Source organism: Urocampus carinirostris, chromosome 7 (genome assembly GCF_059441175.1).
Source record: "Urocampus carinirostris isolate Australia breed hairy pipefish chromosome 7, RoL_Ucar_1.0, whole genome shotgun sequence".
In the NCBI taxonomy this organism is placed as follows: Eukaryota; Metazoa; Chordata; class Actinopteri; order Syngnathiformes; family Syngnathidae; genus Urocampus; species Urocampus carinirostris.
Window position 1 is genome coordinate 2,303,472 of NC_142355.1, and position 13,074 is coordinate 2,316,545.

Genomic DNA, 13,074 nt, shown 5'->3' on the forward strand with positions numbered 1-13,074 from the left:
AAAAAAAAAAAATATATATATATATATATATATATATATATATATATATATATATATATATATCTTAGGCTTAACATGGGTTTTTCAGTGTGAGTTTGCCCGGCGCCTCGCAGAGAGAGAGAGAGATGGGGGGGGGGGGGGGGGGGGGTAGAGAGGGGGAGAGAGGAGGGGAGGGAGAGAGATAGATAGATAGATAGATAGATAGATAGATAGATAGATAGAGAAAGGGGGAGATAGATAGATAGATAGAGAAAGGGGGGATAGATCGATAGATAGAGAAACGGTGAGATAGTCTACAGTAGATAGATGTCTTGATAGATAGATAGAGCAAGGGGGAATAGAGAGAGAGAGAGAAAGGGGGGATAGAGAGAGAAAGAGAGAGAGAGGGAGATATAGAGGAGGAGGGGGGTGGGGGGGAGAGAGAGAGGGGGAGAGTGAGAGGGAGGGAGAGAGAGGGGGAGATAGATAGATGGAGATAGATAGATAGATGGATAGATAGATAGAGAAAGGGGGAGATAGATAGATAGACACATGGATAGAGAAAGGGGGAGATAGATAGATAGATAGATAGATAGATAGATAGATGGATAGAGAAAGGGGGGGTAGATGTCTAGATAGATGTCTAGATAGATAGATAGATAGATAGAGAAAGGGGGGACAGAGAGAGAGAGAGAGAGAGAGAGAGAGAGAGAGAGAGAGAGAGAGAGAGAGAGAAAGAGAGACCCAGCCAACGAAACACATGCCCTCAATAAATGAACGAATCATGACGGCTCCTCAAGCAAAAACATCCTGTTCTTTCCAGGCAGCGTGGACAGATGACTGGGGCTTTTTGCAAAAAATGACCGTGCTGTTTTGTGCATTATGCCCCGAGAGCGTTGTACCTCACGCTTCAAGTGTTAAACGTCATTACGAGACGAATCATGAACATGAATTCAAGGCGGAGACATTAAAACGCGCCGTGTACGGGTACGGCAAACAAACACGGACCCTAAAAACCTGTGTCGCTGCTAAAAACACCACCACTGAAGCTATCTAACAAATTGCTCACTGAATGGCAAAGCACCGAAAACCACAGGCCTTTCCACATGTTGTTCACATTCATATTTTAGTTAATCGATGAAGAAGAATAGTGGCAGATAGATAGGTCAGTTATACCAGTGTGCCGCTGGAATTTTATCTTTCCAAAAATGCATTCAGTATTTTTGCACTCTTCAGACGAGGAAATGCAATAGTCATCCATATCAGTAGGTGGCAGTCGATTTTTATATACTTTTTATGTACTAGTTATCGGCTCTTGAGGTAGCACAGTACATTTAATAACGTAATTTATTTAACAAAGCGGTTTAAGATTTTACTGTAAAAAATAAAAAACATAAAGCACATCATTCTTTTTTTATATTAAGTATTATTTTCTTCTTTTTATATACTAATTATCTGCTTATGAGGTAGTACAACGAAATATTTGACATACCGTATTTTCCGCACTATAGGGCGCACCGGGTTATAGGGCGCACCCCCAAAAAATAGTTTTTGGTCCTATATTTGACATACAAAAGGCGCACCGGATTATAAGGCGCTACAATGGGAACGTCGACAAAACAGTCGGATGATTCAGTCCAACTGATTACCCCCTTAACATTCCCAAAGCTTGCAAAGAGGCAAATACGTGTCACTCAAATGCATCATTTCAAATTTCATTCGGAAGGTTAAAGTCTTGGGATTCAAGAAATGCCAACCATTCCTTAGTTTATATTTTCTTTTTCGCTCGCAACTTTACTGTGCATATGACAATAAACAGTTGGAATTGAGTTTAATTCACTCAACTCATCACAGCAACATCAAGATCGTTCTAAAACAAGATACCGGGAAAATATAAAGCCGCATAGCTCACCTAAGTTCTCACGTTCAATAATGATACGCAATCATGGTCTTCTTACAAGCGTGAGTGAAGTTATCCAGGAGAGTAAATTATTTCCAATACAGACTAATAAAACATGTTTCTTTATGGTGTACTTTAGCAAGCTTGCTAAGCTTGCTACGCCAATGCTAAACTCGGCGAATTGCAGGGTTTGTTTTGGCCCTCTAGCCAATCCGAGGCTCCGAATAACTTCAGCCAATAGCGATCGATTCAACGGATGATTGATACATCTATTTCGGCCAATTGCAGGGTTTGTTTTGGCGCTCTAGCCAATCCGAGGCTCCGAATAACTTCAGCCAATAGCGATCGATTCAACGGATGATTGATACATCTATTTCGGCCAATTGCAGGGTTTGTTTTGGCGCTCTAGCCAATCCGAGGCTCCGAATAACTTCAGCCAATAGTGATCGATTCAAATGATGATTGACACATTGGTTAGCCAATGACACGCCGGTATATAAATCCCAGCATACACCGCGGACTACTCCATGTTCAGGGGAAAATCGAGTCGGCGGCTGTTGCGTAAGTTGCGAGACCTTGCGATTTAATATTGAGCCATATATAAGGCGCACTGTAATATAAGGCGCATGGTCAGCTTTTGAAAAAAATTAAGACTTTTAGGTGCGCCTTATAACTTCATTTTCAAGCATTTTCGAAGGACGGTGTGCCATGGCACTTTTTTATAAATAAAGGTGTACCTTGGTTCAAAAAGGCTTGAAAAACACTGAGTTATACGATTAAAATGTTATCCATGTTGTATATTTGGATTGGTGTAAAATAGCTCTGTTGGATATTAAAAAAATGTGCGAGTTATGAATCTTGGTGTGGTACACTGATTTACAAGGACATTTGAAAGTGGCACTCCTCACCGAAAAGATTGCTGACCCCGGTTCTAGTACCGTAAATTCCGGACTATAAGCCGCTACTTTTTTCCTAAATGTTCAGCCCTGCGGCTTATTCAGTGAAGCGGCCAATTTATGTAATTTTTCTAACGGCCACCAGTGGCGTTGGAGTATAAAAGGTAAGATTAAGACCAGTAGAATACGTGCGCCAGAAAAGACTGCAACCTCTAAGTTTATGCATACGTCGTCTGTAAAGGAAAGGTACGTTCCGATAATTAGGAAGACGCCCTTGATGGCGATAGTTATGAGGAGGAAGTTGAGGACGATCTACCGTGAATTTCACAATTACGGGATGCTTTCTTTTGACAGACACGTTTGATGCATTGCGAGCGTGATCCTACTAGCGTGTTGGTACCTTTCAAAGGAACGGTTTGGGATGAAAGTTATATTATTATTATTAAAGCTTTGAAAACTCTCTCGGTGTACCGTCTTTCTTCGTAAATACGTGTAACCATGTATAATATGTATTTGCAACTGTATATTTTTGTCATGTATTTATTTTAGAGATTTATTCTGTTATGTGTTCTACGAGCGAATCAAAAAGAAGGGGCGGAGCAAACGTGGGCTGATGGGAAGTGGGGTAAAGCTGAGTTACCGGTAGATCCGTCTGTCGTCGCAGCGGACAATAGTGGATATATATTTTTCCCACCCTTAACTTTGGAAATATACATTTTGTTTCCTTGGATTACTTTCAACGGGACCCGGACTTTACAAGTCTGCATCATACGTTAACTACAGGTATCATTTTACATTCATGATGTCGATTGTGGTCTAAGATTGTTTACTATCTATCTAGTTACAATCGTGGAACTTACAGCCTGGCCTGGGTTAAACTTGTGATTGTGTCAAAAGTTATAATGCGTGCGCACGCGGCTTGTACAAAAGTGCGGTTTGTGTAAGTACAAAAGTGGCAATCACTTAAAAAGTGGTGGGTGCGGCTTATAACCAGGTGCGTTCTATAGTCTGGATTTTACGGTATATAAAGCATACTTTCAAATGTATGGCCTATTTGGGTTTTTACTGTCAGGAAAATACAGTATGCTTTGTTTTTTTCTTCCAGGAGAGATACAACATCAGTCGGTGTTTAAATATGTACTTTTCTGAAATGCCAATTTCCCCCAGAAGAATGTCAGGTTTTTTAAATGGTGTTTTTATAGAGGAAAAACAGATGTTGAGAGTTAATATGGGTGTAAAACACTCAAAGGGACCTGTGTACAGTCAAGTCATAATTGGCCATGTGTGAGTTTGCCTTTGCTGTTCCAATCCATACCTGTCATACTTTACTTTCGCCGACTCAATCGAACAAGCAGCCACCAAAGCCTCCACCATCAGCATCCTTCAGCAGTAAAAGCATAACGGGTTTAGCAGATTTCATGTCAAGGAAATGTATTGAGAACCAATGTCCCCTCTGAGCTGCGCACGTGCGCAATCACGCACTACCCAGAGCTTTTCCGCGCACAAGAAAATCTAGCCAGCTCACAAAAATCAGGGCTCGAAATTGCTAATTAAGAAGCCAATTAAGTCAAAGTTAAAATGCATGACGGTAAAAATACACGGGTTCCCCTGACGTTGTGTTTTAAATGCGGTATTTTGGAAGTAGAACAAAGTTTTTCGAGAAGCGGCTTCTTCGGCTCGGCTCACTAAAAGGAACCGGCTCTTTGGGGTCCTAAACGGTTCTTCAGGTTGTTTTTGCTTCTTGCATCGCTATATGACCAAATATTATGAAAAATGATGCACAAAATGACTTAAAGGAAGGGGGATGAATAGAACAAAAAAGAACAAAAATACCAAAATGAAAAAGTAGTGAAAAGCTGAGAAAAAAAGAAACAAAAGGAAGAAAAAAAATAATAATTCTGAAAAAGCCAGAAGAAAAAAAAGAAAAAGATACAAAGGAAAAAAGGTAAATAGAGAACACAAAGAAAAAAGTAATAGCTAGGAAAAAACACAACTGTATTTAATCATATTTTTTAGTGGAAGTACAATGTTGGAAACAAGATTGACTTGGTATAATTGGAAATTATTTGAATGCAACACAAACTTTTCTTCTTTTTCCCTTTTTTTTTCAATTCTTTTAAATTCCTTTAAAAAATCTCATTGTGTTTATTTTTTCCTAGCTGTTACTTTTTTGTTCTCTATCACCTTTTTACTTTGTTTTATTTTATTTTTTTCTGGCTTTTTTTCAGAATTTTCCCTGCCCTTTTTTTCTCTTTTTCTCTTTTTCTCTTATTTAGTTTATTTTTTTTCAGCTTTTCACTACTTTTTCATTTTGGTATTTTTTTTCTTTTTTGTTCTATCCCTCCTCCCTTTAAGTCATTTTGTGCATAGTTTCACATACTATTTGGTCACGTTGGGATTAAAGAAGCAAAAGCAACCTGGGACTGGAAAGAAGCCGGTTCTTTTAAGTGAGCCGAGCCAAAGAAGCCGGTTCTCGAAAAACTCTACTGACTTTACTCAACTTCGTTCTACTTCGACCTGGACTTCAAAATACCGCATTTAGAACACAACGTCAGGGGAACCCGTGAATATTTACCTTCATGCACTGTAACTTTGACTTAATTTGCTTCTTAATTGGCAATTTCGAGCCCTGATTTTTGTGAGCTAGCTAAATTTTCTGGGTAGTGCGCAACTGCGCACACACGCAGCTTAGAGGGAACATTGCTGCTAGCCAATCTGAAGGAGTAACAGTATTTTAAATGAGTTGAAGAAAGTAAATGATTGGAAGATCAAATTAGGATCATCGTTTATAATCATGCGGTTTCTGTCTTTCTATTTTGAAAGTAATGCCCATAAATATAATAAACACATATTGTGTTGAAGTATTTAAAATGAAATATTTGCGATTGTGTTTTGTCTTTCTTTTAGGATGCAGTGTTTTTGAGAATTGTAAGCGGTGCAACAACGGGACTTGGGGTCCGAAAGACGACTTCTTCATCCGGGGCCAATACTGTGCAGAGTGTCGTCCCGGATGGTCTGGTGGAGATTGCATGAGTGAGTGAGATCATTTTCTTGAGGAACACATTAGATTTTATTTTATAGTCTTTAGTTTTATCCGTAAAGAATTCTGCTTAATATATTACATTTCATTTAAATTTTGTTCATGTCACATATTATCATTATTTTCATTATTATTACTCATACTGGACTTCAGGAGGAAAGACAGGAACCCAGCACCACTCATTATAAAAGGAGACTGTGTAGAGAGAGTCCATTCTCCGATGACCTCTCCTGGTCTGCAAACACCAGAGCAGTGGTAGGGAAAGCCCAGCAGCGACTACATTTCCTGAGAGTGCTCAGGAAAAATCATCTGAAACAGCAGTTGCTGGTGTCCTTTTACAAAGCCACAGTGGAGAGCATTCTAACATACTGCATTATGGTGTGGCATGCTGGGTGCATGGCAGTAGACAGGAAAACACTTCAGAGGGTCATCAACACAGCCCAGAGAATCATTGGTTGGTATCTACCCAGTCTGGAGGACATTGCCTGCTCTCGCTACCTCAGCAGAGCAGGACTCTTCTCACCCCGGCTACCACCTCTTTGACCTGCTGCCTTCTGGCAAGCGCTACAGGTCACACAAAACAAAAACAAACAGACTCAGAGACAGTTTCTTCCCCACAGCTATTACCACCCTTAACACACACCGCACAAAAAACTGAAACTCTTGCAAACACACTACCTCATACAGATGTCAAATTTTATTCATGCCTATGCTCACTTTGCACAATGTTGACTATTTTTTTGCACAATGTTGACTATTTTAGCACTTAACACATACTGCACTAGTACGTTCCCAGAACTGTTTGTAACATCCTACATTAGTTCCTTTATATGGTGTAACTTATTGACTTATCTTCTTTGTTCCTTTATCTTCTTTGTTTTCTTTTATCCTCACTGTTAAATGTGAAACTGGAGTGCCACGTGCAATTTCGTTGTCACAATCTGTTGAACCCATTTTGTAACAATGACAATTAAGGTCTATTCTATTCTATTCTATTCTATAACTTTGCAATCTTGCAGAACTGAGAGCTGAATTTGATGTACAGCCAACCGACAGTCAATTACTTTAAAAGCTTATACAACTTTATTGGCTCGCCATTTTTCTTTCAAGTGTGCAAAACAGTAAGTCATGTTTTTTTAATTTTTTTATTTCTATTAAACAGAGTGTGGTGGAGTCATTCGGAAACGTCAAGGTCACTTAGTTCTGGAGAGTTACCCCAACAATGCTCGGTGTGACTGGGTCATTCAGGTGGAGCAACCCTTTACGATAGAACTCAGGTGAGACACACGGATCTTCTTTTTCACTGGATTATAGTATGTAACCACGGGTGTGAGCGTTCACACAAAATCGGTGAGCAACGCTTGAAACAACAGTGAGCAACAGTAATCCCAAGTGTGGCAACTAAGTCATTATCAAACATGTCCAAAACTTGACATGACGTTTCCGGGCAGAACTGGGCAAAGTCAGGTTGGCAACGAAGATCAGGCAGAGAAAAGCAGGGAAGGAACAGAGTCGGACGTAAAGGCTTACTGAGCTGGTGGCAACAGTTCGCATAACGATCTGGCGGCGCCGTGGCAACCGTTACAGAACCTGGCGCCACACGGTTGGGACCAATTCTTCTCTGAGTGTTGTCTCACAGGCCGGATTCAATCCCTTAGCAGGCCCGATCTGGCCTGCGGGCCGCTTGTTTGACACCTGTGCAAATGAACTGTAAAATACACTGAAAACAATAATACATTGCATTTTCTTCCTCATCTCTTGTTGGGCTTCCTTATCAAAAAACTAATATCTCTTTTTCTTTTTTTTGTGTGGATCTATAGGCCTTTTTTCTACCAGTATACTGAAGGATTTTATACATTTTACTATAAAGGATTTTGTACGATCAAACACAAATTACATTCAAATGCAAAAGATAGTCACTGGCTGAGCTGTGTGGCGAGGTCAACGCAACCTTGTAAAGAATGAGGTTTACAGAACGAACGGGAACTGGGACAAGGGCTGATATGATCATCCGCAATTCCCGACGCAAGAGGGGCCCTGCTGACGCAGAGACGCTCGGGGTCCAAAAATCGAGGCGAGGGGGCCTTCCTGGCATGCCCATGGGAGGAGCCAGCACACCAGCTGGTGGAGAGACGTAGGTCGAGAGAAGATCCAGAGGGAAAATCGAGAGAGGAGGCTTGACGAAGACTCAAGTGACACTCATTCGGCTCATTCGATGGACTTCACTTAGTTGAATTATTTAAGAAATGAAATCTGCCCCCGTGTGGAAATGCCGGTCTCTTGTCCATATTTTCCCATCAAGAAATGAGCACGCATTGTTAAGTGAATGAAGGTTGTGTTTGGTTAATAGAGTCAGATAACTAATTCGAACAGTTTGGTAAACGCTATATTTTTAATATTAAATTCCTAACAATGCAAAATGAACCTCAATCATGTTACCTGACTCGGCAACTAGTTCAGGGTGTCCCCTGCCCAGTGCCCAAAGATGGCTGGGATGGGCTCCAGCACCCCCGCGACCCTACTGAGGATAAGCGGTGCCGATTTTGTCCGGAGAGTAGCCTACCATATGCACAAAATTAAAAAAAAAAGTTAAATACAACAATTACCGTATTTTCCGCACTATAAGGCGCACCGGTTATAGGGCGCACCCCGAAAAAATAGTTTTTGGTCCTATTTTTGACATACATAAGACGCACCGGATTATAAGGCACTACAATGGGAACGTGGACAAAACAGTCAGATAGTTCAGTCCAACTTTTTACCCCCTTAACATTCCCAAAGCTTGCAAAGACGCAAATACGTGTCGAGAACACGTGCGGATGCGGTGTCCGTACGATGTCACTCAAATGCATCGTTCCATCATTCGGAAGGTTAAAGTCTTGGGATTCAAGAAATGCCAACCATTCCTTAGCTTCTATTTTCTTTTTCGCTCGCAACTTTACTGTGCATATGACAATAAACACTTGGAATTGAGTTGAATTTAAAAATAAACACTCCATTCTATCCATTATCTGCACCGCTTATCACAGAAACATCGAGTTCAGTCTGAAACAAGATACAGGGAAAATATATAGCCGGAGTAGCTCACCGAAGTCGTTGTGTTCATAATAATATGCAGCCAATGTCCTCTTATATCCGTGAGGGTAGTAAATCCAGGAGAATACAATATTTACAAATACAGAATAGAAAAAAAATGCTTTCTCTATGCCGTCAGCCACATGCTATACAAATTCATCTTTTTCGGCCAATTGCAGGCTTTGTTTTGCCGTTCAAGCCAATGGCAGGCTGTAAATGATAAAAAGGATCCGCCCCTTGACCTCCGAATAACTTTAGCCAATAGTGATTGTTTCAAATGATGACTGACACATTGGTTAGCCAATGAAACGCCGGTAAATAAATCCCAGCATACACCGCGGACTACTCCACGTTCGGGGGAAAATCGAGTCGGCGGCTGTCGCGTAAGTTGCGAGACCTTGTGATTTAATGTTGTTCCATAAATAAGGCGCACTGTATTATAAGGCGCATGGTCAGCTTTTGAAAAAAATTAAGACTTTTAGTTGCGCCTCATAGTGCGGAAAATACGGTAGTTCTTAATATTCTCGTATCATAGTGATAGTGTGCCTCAAAGTGGAACTGGGACACTTTGGCGTCTTGTAAACGGCCATTTTACGGTGGCGCTTTTATAGCCATTTAACAGCACCTGATCAGACATAATTAAGAAGTTTATCCAGGCTCCAGCCATTGTGCTGTTTACTGGCAGTAATTATCGTCAGTCCCACAAATGGAAAAGTATTTATAGGTGCTCTCTCTCTGTTTAATGGGCTCAGAAGGAGTATTCATATTTAATGTCCTTGTATCTTCGAGGGTGAAAAACCTTCATTCCGAACAATTTCTACAACTGTTTGCCTCAAAACGTTTTGCTGCTACCGAATATATGGATAGAACAAACATTCTCCCGGGGGCCGGACTTGTCGATTGAAGAGAAAGAAAAAAAGAGAAAGAAATAAGAGAAGGGGGAGAGAAAAAAGAGAAAAGAGAGAGAGCGAGAGAGAACGTGAGAAACAAAAGAGATAAAAAGAGAAATAGTGAGAGAGGGTGAAAGAAAGAGAGAAATACATAGATAAATTGTAAGTGAAAAAGAGACCAGAGAAAAAAATGGGTAGAAAGAGAGAAGGGGAAAGCAAGGGAGAGAAAGGGTAAAAAGGAAGAGAGAGCAAAAGAAGGTAAAAAGACAGAGAGAGAGAAAGAGGGAGTGAAAGAGAAAGAGATAGAGCGTGAGACAAAAGGGAGTCAGAGAGAGAGAAAGAAATCCAAGTACAGTGTCTTAGTGAGAGGCACTGCAACTTGCAACTTGTTTTTCTCTTGAGCTTCCCTCAGCGTTGTCTCGCGGGCCGTATTCAATCACTTAGCGGGCCTAAACAGGCCCGCGGGATGCAGGTTTGACACGTCTGCTCAAAACAATTTTCTGCTACTGAATATAGTGGCAATAGCGGAACACACATTAGCATTTGTTGGAGCCGGTGAAGTAACTGGAGGCAGGCAGGTAACGGGGCAAAACAGATCAGGTAACAGGCAGGCAGAACGGGCCAAAGTCAGGTCAGGAAACATGTTGGCAACAAAGATCAGGCAGAGAAAAGCAGAGAAAAGCAGGGCAGAAACAGGGTCGGACGTAAAGGCTTATTGAGCTGGTGGCAACAGTTCGCATAACGATCTGACGGATTCCTCTTGGAAGCCGGGGGTTTAAAAAGAGAGTGTCAGCCAATCACTGTTCAGGCTGTTGGCGCCAATTAAGCCATCGCAGGTGCTTTGAATCGGTAATCATGACAGAAACATTTGATTGTCTGTTTATCTATGTATTTATGTATTTATTTATGTATTTATTTATTTATTTATTTATGTATTTATTTATGTATTTATTTATGTATTTATTTATGTATTTATTTATTTATTTATTTATTTATTTATCTATTTATTGCTTAAGAGCGAACTCAATTTACAGGCTCCAGAATAAAAGTACAGTACTTTATATATGTTATTACTTTCCTGATTACTTTGATACTCTCAAACTTTACAGATAACGTTGCTGTTTGTTTACACAACTGTATGGCTTAAGTAAATGTTCCACTTTATTTTACATAATACCATCATGTGGACGTTACGGAAAACGACATTTAACTTTCAGTTTTGTTGTCAAAAAACATAAAATATATTTTTCTATTATCAAACACTGTGCCAGGTAGCCACTAGGGAGTGCCAAAGACCTACATGTGGCTTTAGAGCAGGTTTAGCAGGTCAAGAAGTCCAACTTTGTGTGCCACAGAAATCGTCTTCCTCTGTTTAGCCAATCGTAATGCAGAGCACAGTGCACAATGAAAATTTGCGAGAAAACAAAACTGCGATTAATGAAGCACAATACAGTGAGGGATTACTGTGAGTTGTTATTATCAAGAAGTGAGAACCAGCCTAAAGCTACCATACTGAGGTTTGTCAACAGGAAACGAAAACATGTGAGTGAACTTACTTCATAGTCATCATTTAATTGGCAGAGCAAGAAAGCGATATAAAAACAGTAGGATGGAACATTTTATTAAGTTGATATATAAATTAAGTATATGTGACGCTCCCTTTGAAAAGAAGCATAGGTGGTCTTACATAATGAGAGAAAGCCCATGCCACGAGAAATAAATACTCGAATGGCTTGACAGTCGCAGGTGCTCGAAATCGGTAATCATGACAATGTAACTATTTGAAATATTTTTTAAATTATATATCGGTGATGACCTGCCTCCCCTGACTCCACGTCACTGGTTGGGCCCCCCTTAAGCCCACCCAAAAAAATGTAAGGATTAAACTGTGCTTTGCCGAGAACAATGGAATGCACATATAAGTCACCTTTTAGATCAGAAGAGCACGTTTTAGAGCTTGCAGTCACTTTCAGGAGCTTATTGAGCAATGTTCCCTCTAAGCTGCGTGTGTGCGCAATTGCGCAAATCAGGGCTCCAAATTGTTAATTAAGAAGCAAATTAAGTCAAAGGTACAGCGCATGAAGGTAAAAATACAAGGGTTCCCCTGACGTTGTGTTCTAAATGCGGTATTTTGAAGTCCAGGTTGAAGTAGAACAAAGTTGAGTAAAGTGAGTAGAGTTTTTCGAGAACCGGCTTCTTCGGCTCGGCTACTAAAAGGAACCGGCTCTTTCGGGTCCTAAACGGCTCTTCAGGTCGTTTTTGCTTCTTTCATCCCTATATGACCAAATATTATGTAAAATTGTGCACAAAATGACTTAAAGGAAGACCAAAAAAGAAAAAAATACCAAAATGAAAAAGTAGTGTTAAGCTGAGAAAAAAAGAAACAAAAGGAAGACAAAAAAGAAGGGAAAAATTCAGAAAAAAGCCAGAAAAAAAGAAAAGAAAGAAACAAAGGAAAAAAGTAAATAGAAAACAAAGAAAAAGTAACACAATGAGATTTTTTTAAAGGAATTTAAAAAGATAGAAAAAAAACAGAGAAAAAGAAGAAAAAGTTTGTGTTGCATTCAAAAATTTTCCAATGATACCAAGTCAATCTTGTTGCCAACATTGTACTTCCACTAAAAATTGTGATTAAATACAGTTGTTTATCGTGCAACTGACTCAATAAGCCCCCCAAAATGTTAGTATTATGCAAAAAAAGATAACAAAAAAAAAATAATTTTGAAAACAAATGACGTTTGTAAGCCGTATATGATATAATGCATTAGTCATTCAAGAAAAAACATTTTGCATTGCCGGAAATGTAACTTAATGTCAAGTTTTGGACATGTTTGATAATGACTTAGTTTCCACACTTGGGATTACTGTTGCTCACTGTTGTTTCAAGCGTTGCTCACCGACTTTGTGTGAATGCTCAGACCCCTGCAAAATGACAGGGAACATTGTTCTTGAGTAATCATTTATTTTTTCCAGAGACTCCTCAAAAATCAGAGCATTGCCAGATGTCAAAAAGGCTCACTTTAGGCATTTTAGTTGTCACCATTTTTGATTGTTGTTGCCTTTTGTGCCAACAGGTTTATGATGCTGAGTTTAGAGGTCCATCATTCTTGTCGTTATGACTTTGTGGAGGTCAGAGATGGCGACAGCATCAATTCCCGCGTCGTCGCTCGCCTATGCGGCAACAACAGACCAACGCCCATTCACAGCACCGGCAATAGTCTCCACATTCGTTTTCAGTCGGACGGTTACAAGAATTTTGATGGCTTCTTCGCTACTTTCCAGGAACGATCAGGT

The 13,074-nt window shown here is 40.0% G+C and overlaps 1 protein-coding gene across 1 annotated transcript in view; it reads left to right on the top strand.

Annotated features, from left to right (window-relative positions):
• Window positions 1-13,074, top strand: part of pamr1b (peptidase domain containing associated with muscle regeneration 1b) — a 62,084-nt gene that overhangs the window by 24,992 nt on the left and 24,018 nt on the right. The window contains 3 exon segments of the mRNA XM_088339158.1: window positions 5,683-5,808; window positions 6,978-7,092; window positions 12,855-13,072. Coding sequence (XP_088195284.1) covers window positions 5,683-5,808; window positions 6,978-7,092; window positions 12,855-13,072 — 459 coding nt within the window.